General features: G+C 39.7%; 1 protein-coding gene across 1 annotated transcript in view; it reads left to right on the forward strand.

Moving 5' to 3' along the window:
• Window positions 1–275: 275 nt before the first annotated feature.
• The window catches only part of MFSD2B (MFSD2 lysolipid transporter B, sphingolipid), a 32,603-nt gene continuing 14,101 nt past the window's right edge, over window positions 276–18,777 (forward strand). Inside the window, exons 1-6 of the mRNA XM_063315223.1 lie at window positions 276–648; window positions 5,162–5,287; window positions 6,838–6,962; window positions 13,447–13,570; window positions 14,771–14,849; window positions 16,250–16,398. Of these exons, the coding sequence (XP_063171293.1) occupies window positions 514–648; window positions 5,162–5,287; window positions 6,838–6,962; window positions 13,447–13,570; window positions 14,771–14,849; window positions 16,250–16,398 (738 nt within the window). The 5' untranslated portion in view covers window positions 276–513. The remainder of the gene's footprint in view (window positions 649–5,161; window positions 5,288–6,837; window positions 6,963–13,446; window positions 13,571–14,770; window positions 14,850–16,249; window positions 16,399–18,777) is intronic.

Raw genomic sequence — 18,777 nt, forward strand, 5'->3', positions numbered from 1 at the left:
AGCCCCAGGTGAAGTGCCGCACGCGCCCAGACGCGGCTCCATACGACGGCAGGGTTTGCAAAGCCACCAACCGGATTCCCGGTTGTACGAACCCAGCCCGCGTGGCCCGATACCTCTTGCCAACCTCCGCACTCGGCTGCAGTGAAATCAAACCGGGTCGCGCGGACAGCCTGCGCTTCAGCGAGAAGGGGATGCTCGCGGCCCAGCTGTAGGCGCTCAGTTTTGCGTGGGTCGCCGAGGTTAAGCGGGAAAGAGACGGCTCCTGAGCCGAGTCTTCTGCAGGCTCTTTCCCGCCCAGAAGACGCGCGACCGGCACGAGGTGAGGCTGGCTTCCTTCTCCGGGGATCGTCGTACTGAACGGGTCGGGAAGGCTCTGGGCAAACCTGGGGGCAAAACGGCGCGCTTTCCAGTGCTCTCCAAACAAGGCTTCCTCCCGCGACCGGTCCCGCCCCGGATTATCAAGTGCCGAACAGCCGGCGGCAGAAAGCTGGAGGGGCTCCTGGCTGAGCTGGGATGGCAGGTGTCGGAGCAGAAGATCCGCCGCCGGGGCAACAAGGCGGGCTGCCTCCGAACCCTCCGCTGCAGGTGACCGGCCAGCCCTGCCTCTCTCAAGCGCTGGAGCGGGCCCGGGGGCGCTCGGCCGAAGGGGTGAGTCTCGCGTTCCTCCGGCTCGCGCTGTCCGGCTTCTTCAGGCGTGTTCCCGCGCCCTTTCTGGCTGGGAGGGGCGGGGGAGAAGCTTAAGGGTTGCGGCCGTCCTTTGCTTCTCCGAAGCCCTTCAAGACGGCAAAGGAGGGGACAGTTCTGAAGTCCAGTAAACCTTGGAGACCAAGTGGACTCCTGATGCAGAGTTCTTGGCAACGGTATGAGACGTGCCATTGCCTTCCTCCAGAATGTACTTTCGACTTTCTGATCTGGCCTGTAGCCAGGATTTCCTGGTGGTTCTCCTTCCATGGACTAATCGGGTCCCCCCTTGCTGTCCCCCTTGGAGAGTATAGTAGACAATCAGCCGGGCGTCGGATAATACAAGTACAATATCAAAACACCTGCTACCTGGAAGGAGGCAAAAGCTTGTTCTTGGTTCTCCCACAGTGCAGAACTAGATGGAAGTAGCTTCAGCTGTAGGAGAGTAGATTCGGGGTAAACTTCCGAAGTGATCAAAGCAGGCTGACAATGAAAGTAGTCCCCAGTGATGCCTTCCTTGGCCGGAGGTCTTGCTGGACCATAGCTTGGAGATGCCTTGTCAAGAACAGAGCATTAGGTCCCCTCCATTTTGGTGGCATCATTCACAAGGGCACTAAACCATAAAGCTTAGCTTACAACTTCTGTGCCTGGAGTCATCCTACATATTAAACCAAGGTCAAACAAGCATACTATGGCTTGGTGCAATATGTAACTCCAGGTATTGTCCTTCAGAAATGGGTGTGATGATGGTGGGTTATTCCAATTGAATAATAAAGGCTACAGCTGCTGCATTTTTTTTGGAAGGAAAAAAAATAGAAACTTTTAGGCTCTTGGCTGCTGTTCTTTTCCTCCATGATGACAATAAATATTGGGATGAAGTTCATCCTAGAAATGATTCAAAAACAAATATATTTTAAAAAATAATTTCAGAACGATAAAAGGAGAAAACCATTGTCCTTTTCAGGAACTTAAAGAATAGAAACATGCTTTAGTTAAAACAGGTTCCTCTGTAGGTGAAGGTATTGCGTAATCAGGTAAAGAAGTTTGTTTGGTTTTGGCTAAGCACAGTCATTGTGGTGCATTAAACAAATTATGGTTACATATGAGTGAACCAGGTCAGTCTATGATCCAGGGACAAACCAGTTGGATTGCTGTGAATTTCAGTGAAATGGGTAAATAATTATGGGGAAGGACGGGAGGAGAGGTGTTACGTGGATTTGCAGTAAGAGTGCTACTAAAGGAATTATAAATACTGTACTGTAGTGGAATTTAAAATTATCTTCTCCTGAGGTTTTCAGCAAGCTTTATCAGACTTGCCCTGTTTCACATAGGCAAACTAAGTGCAGCTTATATTTATAAACTTCAGTTTGCAACCCTTTCTTTTTGAGAAAAGTAAGGTCTCTTTGCACTGTGAGTTCATGAAATATATTATTTTCTTAAAGATGAGTGCTCAAACAAAAGGCTTATAGGCGTTGGTGATAAGGCTGGCCTAGAACTTTATCTGACAGCTCCATATTCTGTTGTTCCTTCCCGCTCTGGTTGCTTGCTCGTAGGTCATGTGATAATGAAGAACAGGACTAGATGGTTGCATTAGCAACTTCTATAATAAAGTCCAGTTGTTCATTTTATATATTAAATATTGCCTTTTATTTTTCAGATATAAAATTCAAATACACACACACAAATTTACACCAATGTAGTTATACTTTTAAAACATGGTTAGCTATTCTTCCCCTCTTTCTGTTAGCCCGTTGTATTCTTTTCAGTATTTTCCATAATGGGCATTTACTCTGACACAAACTTGCTCCTTCCTTACTGGTTTGAGTACAGGATCCCTTTTCATGTGATAACTCCTTTGAAAATTCTGGCTGCCTCTAACAGCAGCAAGACCGTAACAGCATTCTCACATGCCACAAAAATGTAAAGTGGTTGATTTGGGTTTATCATTTTGTGGACTAAACCCTTATAATATGAAAACTATGGTGAAACAAACCATGGCTTAATACGGAGCACAAACTAGGCTAATCACTGGGTTCAGCATGCTGAAGTTGCTACATCAATGATAGTTGGCTGGATTAATGCAACATATGAAGCCACAAGCTACAATAGCTGGGTCACAATGCAGCCCTAAGCAATGTCTTCGCTTAGTGCAATACTTCAACTAAGTTATACCAAACCTTTGTGCTACCCCATGGCTTGCTGAATAAATCAGATGGTTGGATTCACACAGCACTCAACCAACTGCATTATTTGTCTGAACCCATCCATTATGATTTGCATATCATAATAGATGGGTTTCACACAACCCCTCAAGCCACAAACAAGCAAATGGAAATGGTGTTTTGAATAAATTCAAAATATAAACCCAGCTAACTACAAGATTCGTACACTGTGCTACGGCTTCAAATGGTTGGTTTAGTTTTGGCTTAGCGTGTTGTACAAATCCAAACCTTGTAGTTCGCAAACAGCGGTAATGACTTATGTTGTGTGAACCCATCCAATAGTGGCTTATTCACAAACCATGATGCCTTAACATGATACGTGAATCAGCTGATATGTTTTAAAAAGGGAAACAAGGGTTAACCCACCTTTTTCACTAGTTACAATAGGAAAGTTTATGGCATCTCACCTTTGAGGCTGTCCTTTTCTCCATATAGGTGATGAATGTAACCTAATTCAAATTTAGTCCTGTCTCTAGTTGTGTTCTGACAGCTGGAACAGCAGTGAAATGCAAAATTTGATATATCTGAAACAATGAATGAGCCAAATTTCCTAAAATTATTTGTAATTGGTCCCCGATTTTTGGAGTGTCCTCATCATATAAATCTATAATAAAGTCCTTTCGTTTCTTAACCCTGTATTGCTTAATTTTATCTCCATCATAAAAGGCATGAAAAAATATAAAAGGATGATGGGTATAGATTTAAGGGGGAGCATATTTTCCAAATTTGGAACTAGTTCAGAAGAAATGAATTCTAAATCAATTCCAGTTCTTGATAATTTTTTTTGCAAAGTGAAATGTCCTGATGGTACACTCCCTCTTTAGCCAAGATATTCTGACTTTAGCAAGCTAAAAATGTTACTGTTGGGGTGGGGAGGGGGGTGTTTCCTGTGCCTTCAAGTCAATGTTGACTCCTGGCGACTGCCTGGACTAGTCCCTGCAGTTTTCTTGGCAAGGTTATTCAGAAGTGGTTTGTCCTTGCCTCCTTCCTAGGGCTGAGAGAAGGTGACTGGCCCAGGGTTACTCAGCTGGTTCTGTGCGTAAGGCAGGACTAGAACTCATGGTCTCCTGGTTTCTAGCTTTATGCTTTAACCACTACACCAAACTGGCTCTGTATTGCTATGGTTAATATCATAATAAGATTTAATATTTGGAATTCTGAGGCCTCCGTCAATATGCAGCTGATGGAAACTGTACCAAAATATCTGTGGTGTATCAGTTCCCTATCCCTACTGTTACCCATTATGGCCAATTCCTTTCTGTTTACAATTTATTAAGTTTATATCCTATATTTTAATTAAAAACAATGCTCCGCACCATAAACTTGAGGTATAATTCTTATATGTCACTAATTTTCTACAGATTGGCCCTTCTAGGTATTCTTTTATGGCCCATGTAATTTTCTTTTCAACAGTTACATCACTGCTCCAGCTGCTTATCCCAGCCAGCAAGGCAATGCAGCACAACCAGGCTTCTTTTCCTAGGGCAGAACAACATACGTTGTGTCTGAGTGGGAGTCATTGCATGTGGCCCTATCTGAGCCTCTCCCCTCAGTGCACAGCGTAAAATAAAAACTTCAGTCACAGTTTTGAAAACGGGCACAGGAAAACATGTTGTGGACAGTCTAAATCAGCTTTCCCATCTTTGGTTAAGCACAAGAGGTTCAGCCACCCAAAAACTGGATGAAAAAGAAGTGAGTGGGTGTGTTTTTTCTGGATTACTGGAAAGCTATAGCAGCGATAGGATAATCTAATATATTTAGAATAATATTCAGAGTAACTTCAGGCAAAAATGTCTCTACTTCACAACTGTTTCTTAATTCCTCTGTAAGTTCTTCCTTACATAAACAGCAATCTGGTGAAAATTAAGATTACTGAATACCCGTTTAGGTAAGTACAGGAGATTTCATTCTGGGGAGGACCAAATGGCTGCCTATAGCAACAGAAAATATTACAAACTTGAAATGTGTTATTGATAAGATCCTTTCCAGAATTCTTGATCAAGCGATACATTTATTGGGAGAAATGAAAAATATACAACATTATGAGCCAGTTTTCAAGATATTCAGGTCTCCTCATCAATGTAAAAGTTAGGCAAAGCACAGGCAAGGGGAAGAAGAGGAATGAGGAATGATTTGACAATCATCATAAAGTCTGTATGTTGTCAGAGTCATGAAGAACGTAGAAGGAGGCATCAGCTTTGTACTGAATCATAACCTGAACTTCCAATAAATTCTTTCAATTATGCTTACCTTTTCAGCTCGCTCATGAAGACAAGCTTTCTGTGTGCAGTAAACTATGCTATGGCATTGGAGGGGCTCCAAATCAGGTTGCTAGCAGTGCCACCTCATTCTTTCTGCAAATTTATCTCTTGGATATTGCTCAGGTAAGCTGTTTCGGAAACCTAAACTTCCTCAGATTCCAAATTTAAGCCTGAGATTGCCATTTTTGGTCATGTCATGTGTGATAACTTGACATTTGTTAGTTCAGTTTGATCAGTTTTCCTCTTGGTTCCATGTTCAGATAGGAAAACCCATAGAAAGCAATCAAGATATGAACAATTTAGTTTATATTAATTTAGCAAAACACAACCACCACCACCAGAATTTGTTTTGCCCCGCTTTCCACAACAAGCTGATAATTATGAAGGTGAGGGAGTTTTTGACTCATAGAAACTATCCTCTGAATGTTCTCCTCATTTCTACTTCCCCATCACTTGAAGAACAGAACAGAAGGAGGTTTACTCTCTTGATCCAGTGAAGGAAAGTCTCCTTCATATCATCTTTCACTCTCAGTGGCAATGTTTCTCAACCTTTAAGGGAACTTTAAGATGTGGGGACTTCAACTACCAGAATTCCCCAGCCAACCATGAAGTCCACACATCTTAAAGTTCCCTTAAAGGTTGAGAAACTGCTCAGTGACTTCATGGACTCAGTCATGTAATTTTCATGTCAACTACATGGAAGCGGTTTGCTGTTGTATTTTTCTGGGAAGTTTGTCCAACATTTTGAAAAACTACCTCCAAAACCTTTGGAGTGTGGACTCCATGACACCATACAAAAGCCAAATGAAAGCTGTCCGTGGAGCACAGTTCAAGATTTGCTGTCCTATTTCACTGATGATCTTTTAAATTTGTTGCTGGTGGTTGAAGCAAATTTAGCAGCCTGCTAGAACCACTGAAATGGAGCAGAGCTTATAATACAGCTGAGAAGCTGGCACAGAAAAAGAATATTATCTTAAAATAGCTTCAGTGAGCATGTCAGTGAAACACAGGTTATTAATCTTACACATTCAGCCCTCCCAAGCATAAAGAATCACACACTTAGACAGATTAGGTTAAGATAAGTAAAAGAATTCTTACTGACTTTATTGTTGCTTCTGTAACATCCATCTTGGTGGAAAAGATGAAGTTCCTTTGTTCTTCTTTTCTTTCTAAATACTTAGTTTGCCCTAAACTCTCAGCCCTACAGCTGCCAATCCTTCATCAAGGCCCAAGCACATGGCCCTGATGAATGGAGAACAGAGCAGCATGCTTGCTTCTCCCTGGGTGGAGGAAGGAGAGACAGGAAGTGGGAGTGGCAACAAACAGCTTCCTCAGAGTTGCATTGTGGGACAACTCAATTTACATGCTAATTCACAGGCTAATGAGGCATGCTGGATTTGCCAGGACTTCCAACAGTGGTAAGAGTCACCTGTTTGATAACCATTAGTAACAACTAGGATGTGATGCAGTATGATACTTATTTAAATATGTGGGGCAAATTTCAGGTGAACAAAATTATGTCAAATCAACAAAGTTTCTCATAGGGCAACATAGTCAAAAATTTCCATGTTTTACACAAGACAAAATATTGTGACTGGGGAAGTTATTTAGCACTGACAGCTTCCTTCGATAAGTTATGTTGGGCTTCAGAGAACTGCTGCTTGGTTTTTCAGATTCCTCCATTTCAGGCCTCTTTGGTGCAGATCCTTGGCAGAGTGTGCGGAGCAGCTGCAGATCCTCTGGCAGGCTTTTTTATTAATCAAAGCAAAATGACCAGGTTTGGGCAACTCATGCCTTGGTAAGCAGACTGTAATTTGATATATTTTCTTCTTTGTTGATGGCTTATAACAGATGTTTTGTTTTTAATGCATTTATTCACTTGCCTAGTCTCCAAGCCAGGTACATATTTTTTAATTTTTTGGCCTGGTTCATACACCACACTAAACTACATTGGCTGGTTCACCTGAAACAGTAAGCAATAATCATGATTTAGAAATCAGTGACTTTTGACCAATGTGTAAGCTAAAATCAGATAAATCATATTTTGCTTACCACAGTGTATAGATGAATTTGCTGATTTTTAAAGTTCCCATTTTTTAATCAGAAGCTATTTGCTGTTATAAAAAAATATTTTGATTTATATGCAAAACAGTTATGGAGGGATCAGGTCAGGAAGTCTGAACCTGTTATAGATAGAGGAATAGATTTGTATTCCTTGATTTAGAAGTCTAATCCAAAATTGGAAATCTAATCCAAAAACTTATTTAATGATTTAGGCAAGGCAAAATAGGTTTCCAGACCTTATCTCTCAAAAAACTCAAAAACATTTCTTTGTCTTAAGGTTGATTGATTAAGTGCCATCAAGCTAGTGTCAACTCCTAGGGATCACATAGATAGATTTTCTTGATGATAATCTATTCCTAACCTGGTCTTTCAGGTCGCATCTGTCACCATTGTAACCAAGTCCATCCGCCTTGCTGCTGACCATCTTTGTCTTCTCTTTCCTTCCACCTTTTCTAGCATTAGAGTCTTCTCCAGAGAGCTGGGTCTTTGCATAATGTGTCCAAAGTAGGATAATTTGAGCCTGGTCATTTGTGCCTCTAGTGAGAACTCTGGGTTGATTTGTTCAATGATCTATTTGTTTATTTTCTTGTCTGGCCACAGTATTCTCAGGAGTTTTCTCCAACACCAAAGTTCAAAAGCATCAATACTCTTCCTAACCTGCTTCTTCAAAGTCCAACTTTTGCTTCCATAGGGTGTCACAGGGAACACCATTGCTTGCACTACTCTGATCTTTGTAAGTATAGACATATTACATCATAGGACTATCTTTTCCAAGGCCTTCATGGCTGCTCTACCAAGTGCAAGTGTGTGGTGTATTTTGTGACTGCTTGTTCCTTTACTTTTGATGATTGTTCCTAAAAAGCAGAAGCTATCTATCACTTCAATACCTTCACTGTCAGTTCTAAGGCTGGTTGTTGTACCTCTAGTCATTAATTTGGTCTTCTTTATATTTAATTTTAATCTGATTTTTTACTATGCTCCTTGACTTTTATTAGTAGACATTGCAGATCCTTTGCATTTTCAGCTATTACAGTAGTATCATCAGCATAGTGTAGGTTGTTGATGCTTCTTCCTCCAATTTTAAAACCACGCTCATCTTCTTCCAATCCAGCTTTCCTATGTATATTCAGTATATAGGTAAAGGTAAAGGTTTCCCTTGACATTAAGTCCAGTCGTGTCCGACTCTAGGGGGCAGTGCTCATCTCCGTTTCAAAGCCAAAGAGCCTGCGTTTGTCCATAGACACTTCCGTGGTCATGTGGCCGGCATGACTAAACGGAATGCCGTTACCTGCCTGCTGAAGCAGTACCTATTAATCTACTCACATTTGCATGTTTTCGAACTGCTAGGTTGGCAGGAGCTGGGACTAGCAACGGGAGTTCACCCCGTCACACGGATTCGAACCGCTGACCTTCCGATCGGCAAGCTCAGCAGCTCAGCGGTTTAACCCGCAGCGCCACCGCATCCACTTATAGTCAGTATATAGATTGAATAAATAAAGACAGCGTATACAGCCATTGCTGTATACTCACTCTTTTGCCAACCCGGAACTAGTCTGGTTTTCTGTCTGTACTATGACTTCCTTTCATGAGCACAATGAGATGTTCTGGGATTCCCATTTTGCTAAATATATTCCACCATTTGATATGATTGACACAATCAAAGGCCTTTCTATAATTAATGAAACACATACTGACTTTTTAATGGTATTCTTTGGCTGTCTCAATTATCCAGCATGTTTTAGAAACAATGTTTTGTGTTCCTCAGCCTTTCCTAAAGCCAGCTTGAACATCTGGCATCTCTTTGCAATGCAGGGCTCTAATCTGTGTCATCCTAAGCATTATTTTACTAGCAAGTGAAATTAAGAATATTGTATGATAGTTTATATATTTAATAGTCTCCTTTTTTTGGTATCGGAATGTAGATTGACCTCTTCCAGTTGGTTGGCCACTGTGGTGTTCTCCAGATTTCCTGGATAGCTTGGTTAGAACCTTTACTACTGCTTCTTCTGTTGCTTGCCATATTTCTTGTCTTAAGAAAATTATGGTAATTAATAAATAATAACATATATGGAATGTGAATCTTGAAATCTAGATGAAAAATGTTTGATTCGTATAGTCCAGTCAGCAAAGGTTATTCAAAGGAATTGGTTGCTGTTTTTAGAAGTGAAGACAGTTTAGGGCCCCAATGGCCTAGGGTTTCATGAAGGTCAGATAATGTAAATGTTCTTTTTTAGAGTAGCCTAACTTGGACTTTAAAAAGGTTCAAGGCATGCAAGAGAAATAAATAGTCATCAGGAATGTAAAATACAATCTCTTTTAGCTCTTTTAAAATAGGAACTTTCATTTTCAGTTATTTGTTATACTTTTGCTTGTTGATTAGTTTATACGTATGGATGAAACTGGTCTCCTTTCTTCTCCCAATAATCTGTATATGTTTGTAGTTTAGGCTAAGATAATAGTGATCTCCATGATGCTGAAAGTTTCTTTGCTGTAGAAATTTCTTCTTGTCTCAGAAAGAAGCCAATACATAGTGTTTGTTGTTCTGTTCCCCTAAGACTGTGTTATCTACAACTGATAATCTACATTGGGGAGAGGAAAAGTGTGTTACACAGCTAGACATTGGTACCTTTGTCATGCTTGACAAAGGGTAGCATTAACCTATCCTTTTATCTTGGTTGACTGTTGTTTATCAGCCTTCTGTGGTATACAGTAGACTAGCTCTTGTACAATTCCTTTTTTCCTCTGGAGAAACTGTATTAGATGGTGACTATAAGTGCCTTCCTTTCAAATAGCTTGTTGTCCTCCAGACACTTAGAATTTAAAAGGAAAGGAAATTATTTTGTAATAGCCTTAGCAGGTGGCATTGCATAGCTGACCTTGGCTGGTCTTAGAGATTTGGTCCCAGTTAATACGTAGATGAAAGACACCCTGGGAATGTAAAGTCTGCCTGCTAGACTGAACAGGTGAAAGCATCACAGAAGAAGGCAGTGGCAAGCCACTTCCCTAAGTCCCTAAGCATTGAACTTGACTGGAGGGCATCTTTATTTTTTAGTTGATCGTAAACACAGGAGCCAACCCCCAGGCCCTACTTCCCCAAAAACACCAAATATCTTAGCATATTTATTCTAGTATAGGATTCCTTAGGCTATTGCCCATTTTATCAGATGGACAGATCATTATTCTAAAGATGTATGGCATATATATGTCTTTAGTTGATTTTCAGAATTTTAGGTACACTGCAGCTGATTCGGAAATAATGGGGTGGGCTGCTAAGCATAATAATGCAAGAACGTACAGTTCTAGACCTGACTTGAAATGGCTTCTTTAATCTGTATGATTCGTGAGAATTTGTCATGAGTAAGGATGGCGAGCAGGGGGCTCCCATCCAGACTGTCAAGCGCATGCGTAGCACTGATGAATTGTTCAGCCATTCAAAGAGACACAGATCGGGACCGCCTTAACCCTTGGGGGTTATATGTCTGGGTTTTCCCACACTTCTTCAGTTTGTTAGGATTCCTGTTAAGTACTAGCAATAAATATTAGAGACCAGTTCCATGTCTCAGTGTGTTTCCTGGTTGTTAGGACATCAAGTGCTACGCATGCGCTTAACAGTCTGGATGGGAGCCCCCTGCTCGCCATCCTTACTCATGACAGAATTCCTCCTTATGTGATGGAACTCTATATGTGTACTTCATTACAGTTGGCAGTCCTCTTTCTATCCATCTAAAAGTTTGGACATGAATGGCAGGCAGAAGGCTAACGTGCATGGCATGGCAACTCTCTCCCCCGTTACACCATTTTGGTCACAGCAGACGTTGTTTTGGCAGATGAATTCTTTATACATGCTTCAAAAGGCTAGTCAGTGCACCGGTCTAGGAGCAGCCAACGTGACCACAAACATGTGGCACTAACACAAGCTGATCAAGAAATATCCTAGCAGTATACCACTCAGAAGACTGATTTGAATATCCATTCTGAAGGAGATGACCCTCCTGAGAAAAATCATTCCATAACTTTGGGGTTCATATGGGACAGGTATAAAAAGAGGAGGAACAGCATATCAGTCCCTATATTAATCTTGCCCGACACTGAATTTCTACACACAGTTGTCTTTTTGAAGTACAAGTAGTTCTCATTTAGTGACCACAATTGGGACTGGCAACTTGGTCATTAAGCAAAGCGATTACTAAGTGAAACTGCAACTGTATTTATGATCTGACTTCAGCTTTCCTTTGCTTTACAGACCTGTGAAGGTCATAAATGCAAGGATTGGTCACAAAGTTAGTTTTTCATCACTGTCATAACTGCGAATGGTCACTAAATGAGGCAGTCGCTTAACAAGGACTACCTGTAAAGTTTTCCCAGTTTTGAGGCACTGTTTCATCTTTGTATTTTTTTGACTCTATGAATTATATGAATTGTGCTGACTTCTTATAAATTGTGGCTATTTTCACTGCAGGGCTTCATAAGCAGACTTGAAAATGTTCAACCCTGAGAATAGAATAGAAACATTAAATATGCTGAACTAAGTTTTTCATGCATTCTACCTTTTTCTTTTGTTTTGTTCTTAAATCCATTATTTGTGATAATGAATTCTTGTCTATGTTGCATGAACGGGATGGTTAAAACAATACTCTTCAGATAATACTATTCTGATGGGATTAATCTGTGTGTTATCTGTTCTTCCCAGTTTTTGTTAATAACCTCCGTGGTCATCTAATTACATTGTGTAGTAGCTGCTTTACCGGAATGCTGGAGAGTTCTGTTGTAACTAGAGGCCACGCTCTGGGGAATGACTGCATCTGCTCACCGCTCACAAATAGCAAAGCTAGAACATACTGCCTTTTGTCCCTTAATGTTACACCAGCTTGGCTGATACACAAAATAGTTTATCAGCCATGAGTTCATTTAAGGGTTGTTTATATCTATTTTACTGATTGATCTGTTTATTTAGAATAGTTGCCATGAAAATAAATGGGCGCTTCATCAGTTCCAGTTTCATAAAAACTGCCTAAAGCAAGTGTGTATTTAGACGACGGTGATAGATAGACTTTTATGTTGGGCATGTGTGCACAATATGATAAGCCATGTTTAAAACTAATCATGGCCAAGTTATTTATCCATGGTGCCACAGCAGACTGTACAACAGACAGTGGATATCTGTACTATGCCAGGCAATTCATGCATTGGGTGATGTCCCAGCTACCTTTACAATAAATAGTTGACTGACCAATACTTCCTTGAGTTGGGATGTAGGAAAGTAATAAAAAATTCTGTGATGTTCTGATTGGTTGAGCCCTCATCATGCGTCCTTCAGACTTGTAAGGGGGGAAGTAGCTTCCCTGTTCAATTACACACAAAATCTGGCTCCTAGTTTAAGGCAAATTCATTTTACAGTGGATACTAATCTTAACCACTCTTTAACCAACCTAACCCTAACCCTGACACAAGTTCAGGCATTAAAGTAAACCTAATCACACCATGACACACATCAAAACATATTTATTGTTATTAAAGCACCTCAGATTTTAAAAAGGAGTAAGTCATGTCTTTACAATTTCCCTGAAAAGATGGAAAGATCTGGGGTGGTGGTGGGGACACATAAGAGACCTACTGAAATATCATATGTTTCTACTTGTTGCCCCTTCACCTGCTTCTACAGACGTTCCTAGTAACTTTTCTTTTTATGTTTGTAAACTCCATTGAGTTTATGAAATTTTGTATTGAACCATTTGTAAGGATATTCTCATGACTGAAATTTAAATCAGTGTTTGCATTTTCAGTCTCAACAGATGATAAAATATAGGGTGTAAAATGTACATTCAAATGTTCAATGGCTGCATTCTGCTTTCCGGGAGAGAAGGAAAATCATTTGAAAAGCAATATTGTCAGTTTTTGGTCTAAAGTGTTCTAATATTCATAAAGTATTTATAGCAAGTCCTGGACCTGAAATAGCTCAGGATCTAGAAAGTGCATAAGATTGTAAAAACACTATGGTATTGAATTGATGTATTTTCAGTTTTTAGAGATTTTACTTGTAGAAGGCAGATGTCAGAATTACTCTTTTGCTCTTCAGCCTTCAGTATCCTTATTCAGTGAAAAATATATCCTGTGTGCCTTTTTCTGCATGTACTCTAAACTCTGCACAGGGATAGATTATCTTAGTGAAGCTATCCTTTCCATTTTACTTCATGTATACTTGTTTGTTTTCACTCCAGGTTGTTGGGTTGCACACCATTCACGATTGTGTCCTATATCTTGATGTGGTTCTTACCTCCCTTCGTATCAAACCGAATTCTGTGGTATCTGACTTTTTATTGCCTTTTCCAAGCCCTGAGTACAGTAAGTTGACTGATGCTGAAAACCGTTTTTTTCAGACATAGTAAACATTATGTATTTCTGGATATCACATCACTGAATGACAAATTCTTCTCAGGTAAAATGGTGTACCTGTTCAGTCACAGAGTGCCATAAAGGAAGTACTATATATATCTGGGATAATTGTATTAATTGAGCAATTCAGAGAGATTTAACAAAAGCAGCTAGTGGAAGATATTGTTCATCATATTTTTAATTACTGTATAATTTAATTTTTAATTCAACAGAAAAGCAGTCATGCTCCCAGAATGCCAATGCTTTATCACAAAGATGAAAAAATGTTTTAGTGTTGTTAGGAGGGTCCATCCAATTACTGCTTGATCCAGTTGGTTGGGATATTTTTAAGGTTATGATTGAGGTATGGCTTTGTGTCTTGTACAAATGCTTTGCCATTTATAGCAAAAAATCAGGAGGAGTCTGGTGGCATCTCTTCCAACTAACGCTATTTATTAAAAGGCACGAGCTTTTGTGAACTACAGCTCACTTTATCAGATGTATAGAGAGGCTAGACTGATGCAGGATTTAAATAGATTTGGATGAGGCTGTGGGGGATGGGAGGGGAAGACAGGTTGATTATGCAGATGCAGGTTACATGTGAGACAGATTGTGAATGGTTTAACAATTGACAATTGTCATGTGTTAAACAAAAACACTGTATTTGTTGAGACCTTCAGAGATGGCCTGAAACCTTTTGAAGTATGTGAGTTCAGTCATCTCTCACTCAGTGGTGCTGTTAAAATCTTGTTTCTCCAAACTGTTCATTTCAGATGGTCATTGGCTGGGGTCTGTGGGGATGCTGTTGGTGTCCATTATTGCATTATAATGCTGCTATGCTATAAAAGTAAAATGGTATTCTAACACCATAATATTATCATGCTAATTTTTAAAAAAAGTATTTTAAAGAAATAGTACTGATCAAAGAGGGGTTGGGGGCTTTTTAAAATAATAATAATAATAATAATAATAATAATATAATAATAATAATAATATTGTTCTCTGCTAAAACATAATGTCATAATAACAATTTTCCAAACACAGTCTCCCCATGTTACGAGCAGTAAAAGTTAATGCAAATCATCACTATGCAGGTTGGAAACAAAAATGCCATAATTATTTATTTTTTTAAACCATTTGTGTTAGAGCTGCTAAGTGTTTTTACTATAGCTGTACCAGGTTCCATATTCTGCTCTCACCATGTTTCTGAGCACAGATCAAGCGGATCGCGATTCAGCAACTGCCTACCGTGAGTTTCAAGAGGCCAGCTTTTGCTTTGGGGGGAGAGCGGGAGACATTGGGTAGGGTGAGGGTGCAAAACGGGCCGCCATGGTCTCCATTGTAGGATGGGGCTACAACTTTCTTGGAGGGTGGGATGCTTTCAAAGGATAGAGGCTCTTCATTTCTCTCTCATTTTTAACTGTGTGAAATTTATTCTGAGGAGTATGCAACTTGCTTCTTGTGCTTTCTGCATCAAAATGGTGAGAAACCGTATTGCTGAAACTCAGCAATGCAGCTCTGTGAGACACAGAAAGAAGCCATAGAGCCACCCCGCCATTTTCTCTGTATGAACCCATCCTTAGTGAGGTTTGATTCATTGTTGAACATCTTTGATGATATTAAGAGACAATACTGTTAGTAAAATAAGAAAGAGAGAGACAAGGTGACTAATCTGATATTAAGTTTTTTTACAACTCAGATTAACATAGGTAAAGAAGGCAAGAGAGGAAACATATTTTGAATTCACTGCAAACCATACTGTGTCATAGGTTTAAAGAGGTCTGTGGTATGAACAATCTGCTTTTTCATATTCATAGAGAGAAAATCCTCTTTTGCTGTCCACCACAGTCCCTCGTGCCACATGGTATACTGACATGTTCTCCGAGGGGGGAGCAATTTTTTAAAAAACAAAACAGTTCAGGTGTTAATTTACATATAATGCCAAGCTAAACACTTGGACAATCTTTCGTTCTCCTCCTTACTCCCTTTGCAAGTTCTGAATTTACTCCCTACCATATGGAGGGAGTAAATGGGAGGCACTACATGACTTGTTTCAGCTCTGATTTGAAGGGCAAATGCAGGCAATAGTTGAACAATTCAAATACAAAGACAAACTGCAGTTTGCTGTCAACCAGGGAAGCACAGAAGGAAATGGAGCAGAGAGGAGGAAATACGTGGGCCTGAGGCTCAGTCAGGTAGAATTAATTAATGACATGTAGACTTCCATTCATTCTCTAGGATCCCTGTGTTATGCTGGAAGATAAATGCACCAAGGAAGAGATAGTTCTGTAATAAACCATTGGTCTTTAAGTAATCCCAGAATTTTTGTTTCCTTGCACATATTATTTTCTGAATTTATGAGTGCATATTATACAGCTCCCCTCCCCCTCCCCCCTTATGGTACTGCTTGACGTTCACTGTAATGTACATATAAATCAATGTTCTACTGTTGAAAGCTGTCTAGAGGGATTTGTGTGTCAAAATCTTCAAGATGTGCTGCACTTACAAAAGGGGTGGGGTTTGGATCCTGAAGGTGAACCCACCATCTTGCAGATTTTGAGCCCCCTGTGGACAACACTGTCTGTGTCTGTGCTTCAGCATTCATTAAACAACCAAGATTTGTAGAAGTGGTTTGTTTTCCTCCTGCAGGAATGGCATTTGAAGTTCTTGGAACATTGATTGGAGCTACGCTACATGGTCAAATAGTTGCCGGTGCTCACACATCTGATCATTGTAGCCAGAATGAAACTATTGAGCTGCAACAAAACAGCTCTGAAGTCCTAGATGTGTCTTATGGAGTAAGTCAAAAACATTTTGTAATGTTTTTGTAGTGCTATGTCTCACTAGAATGAAGATAGCAAATTTATTGTAAATTTGATCCTAATTTTTTTTTTTTAAAGCAAGTCTCATTTGACTTTAGTGGGACTTACCAAGAAATGTTTTTTATTTCAGCTTTTGTCTAATAACTGCGTGACTTCAGTGTGATTTGGAGATGACGTATCATGGGGACTTGTCAGAAGATGGCAAGACACCATGATTAGTGTAGAGATAAGAGATAATCCTATATCTGAGAAATCCAGATGTATGGCTGATGCCACTTAATTCACATAATGGAAAACCATAACTGACTGTAGCTGTGATGATATACATGTGGATTGCATGTACAGTATGTGTCTAACTGGTGCATGGAACCAGACTTGGATATGTATTTGGCAGCTATAATTATTCACATACAGTATATGTATGCATAAAACCAGGCATAGAAACCACTATGGTAGTCACAGTTCATTCTGTTCATAAGCTCATTACTTACCTCCTAAGCTCTTGATAGCATGAACTTCCTTGCAACTCCTTATGTTATGCCCATAACATTTATAGAGATTGAAACGTTGTTTTACTCACTTATAAAGCTTTTCATAGTTAGTTCCATAGCTTTCAAATAATATTAACAGAAGGAACGTTTACTGAAATTCTCAGTGAGATACGTATATTTGGGAATGATCTATATTTTCCCAGTCTCTTCCTCCTACTTGGCACTTCAGTAACTAGTTCCAGTCCCAAGGAATCTTTGATTATCTGAAACTTACAGTGAATATTCCTATACCTGGGCTGGAGATAGGCAACTCTTATCCAGATTGTGGTTTGTTTTGGATTTTTTTGGTGTTACTTTAGACCATGGGGATAAGAATAACAAGTGTGTGTCATGAATAACACTAGCTCTATCACATCACCTTCAGCTCTCAAAAACTAATGTCCATTGTATTCTGTGGACAATTTTCCATCATGACTATTAATAAATCTGTGCTTCTGGGGCCATTTTGTTTCCTTGTACTGTTGCTTCTTTTTCATGCTATTCACTATCTTCTTTTGAGTGGTAACCCTAAAAACTTTCCAGTTCTTGAAGGACCTTCATAATAACAGAGCTAAGATATGCTCATTTAATGACTATCATTCTCTCTGCCTGAGAAGCTCAGTAGCAGTCTAGCTGGCAGACTCTATTAAAAACCCATTTTAAAAATGAAAAATTGTTCCTTACTACATAGGGGGAATTTTCTTTTGAAAATTGGAAATCAGTGTTACATCATTTAGTTGTGTAAATCCTTCAGTTAATTTCTAAACAGAATCAATTCTACATTCAGTGTCTTTTCTATGTAAATGACAAACCAGTAATTTCTCATTTAGCTTCCAAACACAGGCATTTGATTCTCACTTGCTGAAAATAAACTACTCTAGATTGTCCTTTAAATAAAGGATCAGACATCTGCTTATTAGTCAAGGACAGAACTTGTTTGTTTGCTACTTGGGGTAGAGCCAAGGCAAAATGAAACAAATAGAAACAGCATTAAAAATTGTTAGCTAGGTTCCTGGTGATTATACAGACCAATGCTTCTCTCCTGACCTATCTTTAGTAATAACTCTCTTATCTCTTCCAAGGATATTCCAGTAATCTATTTAATCAACTTCCACGTTGCCTTCCACTTCTAGTTTCCTCATTCTTGCTAAGCATTGTGCCTGGTACAAGCCACAATGATACCATGAATATCATGACATTGTACAAGTGATGTGAATCATCTAATTTGTGTCCATTGCACAATGATGTTACAGCATGTATGACATCACTTGCCCCTTCCCTCCTCCCACAGGCACCCATGCCAAGCATAGTCCTTTTGTTGTTGTTTAGCTGCTGGCATCGCATACATGCATGCTTGCGTGTATGTATGTATGTATGTGAATTTTTGCTTATTTATCTTCTTGGGAAGCAGTCAGAAGTGAAGAAGTGGTCAAGAAGTGAATGACTGATTCTTCTTAGAGTGCATGGATCTCTCAGTAATTGTCTTCAGATCCATAATTTACTTTTCAGTTGTACATTTTCACTGGAGCATGACAATAAGACACACACCCAAAACACCAACATTGTCCACTTCATAGGCCCTGTATTTATATTTAAACTTATATGTTGCTGTGGCTGCAAAATTGTTCTTAGTATAACCAAATAGTACAATGTGTAGTTGTAAGAACAATGTACAGTAAACAGTGCTAAATTCATATACGACTACATGAAGCAGTATCAGCTGGAAACCTGAAAGAACCAATAAAAACCAAGATACCCAGAAAGTAGACAAAATGAAAATTCTCCAGAGGGCCAAAGGCTTCCCCTATGCAGTAAGGAATGATTA

Source organism: Candoia aspera, chromosome 1 (genome assembly GCF_035149785.1).
Source record: "Candoia aspera isolate rCanAsp1 chromosome 1, rCanAsp1.hap2, whole genome shotgun sequence".
Lineage (NCBI taxonomy): Eukaryota > Metazoa > Chordata > Lepidosauria > Squamata > Boidae > Candoia > Candoia aspera.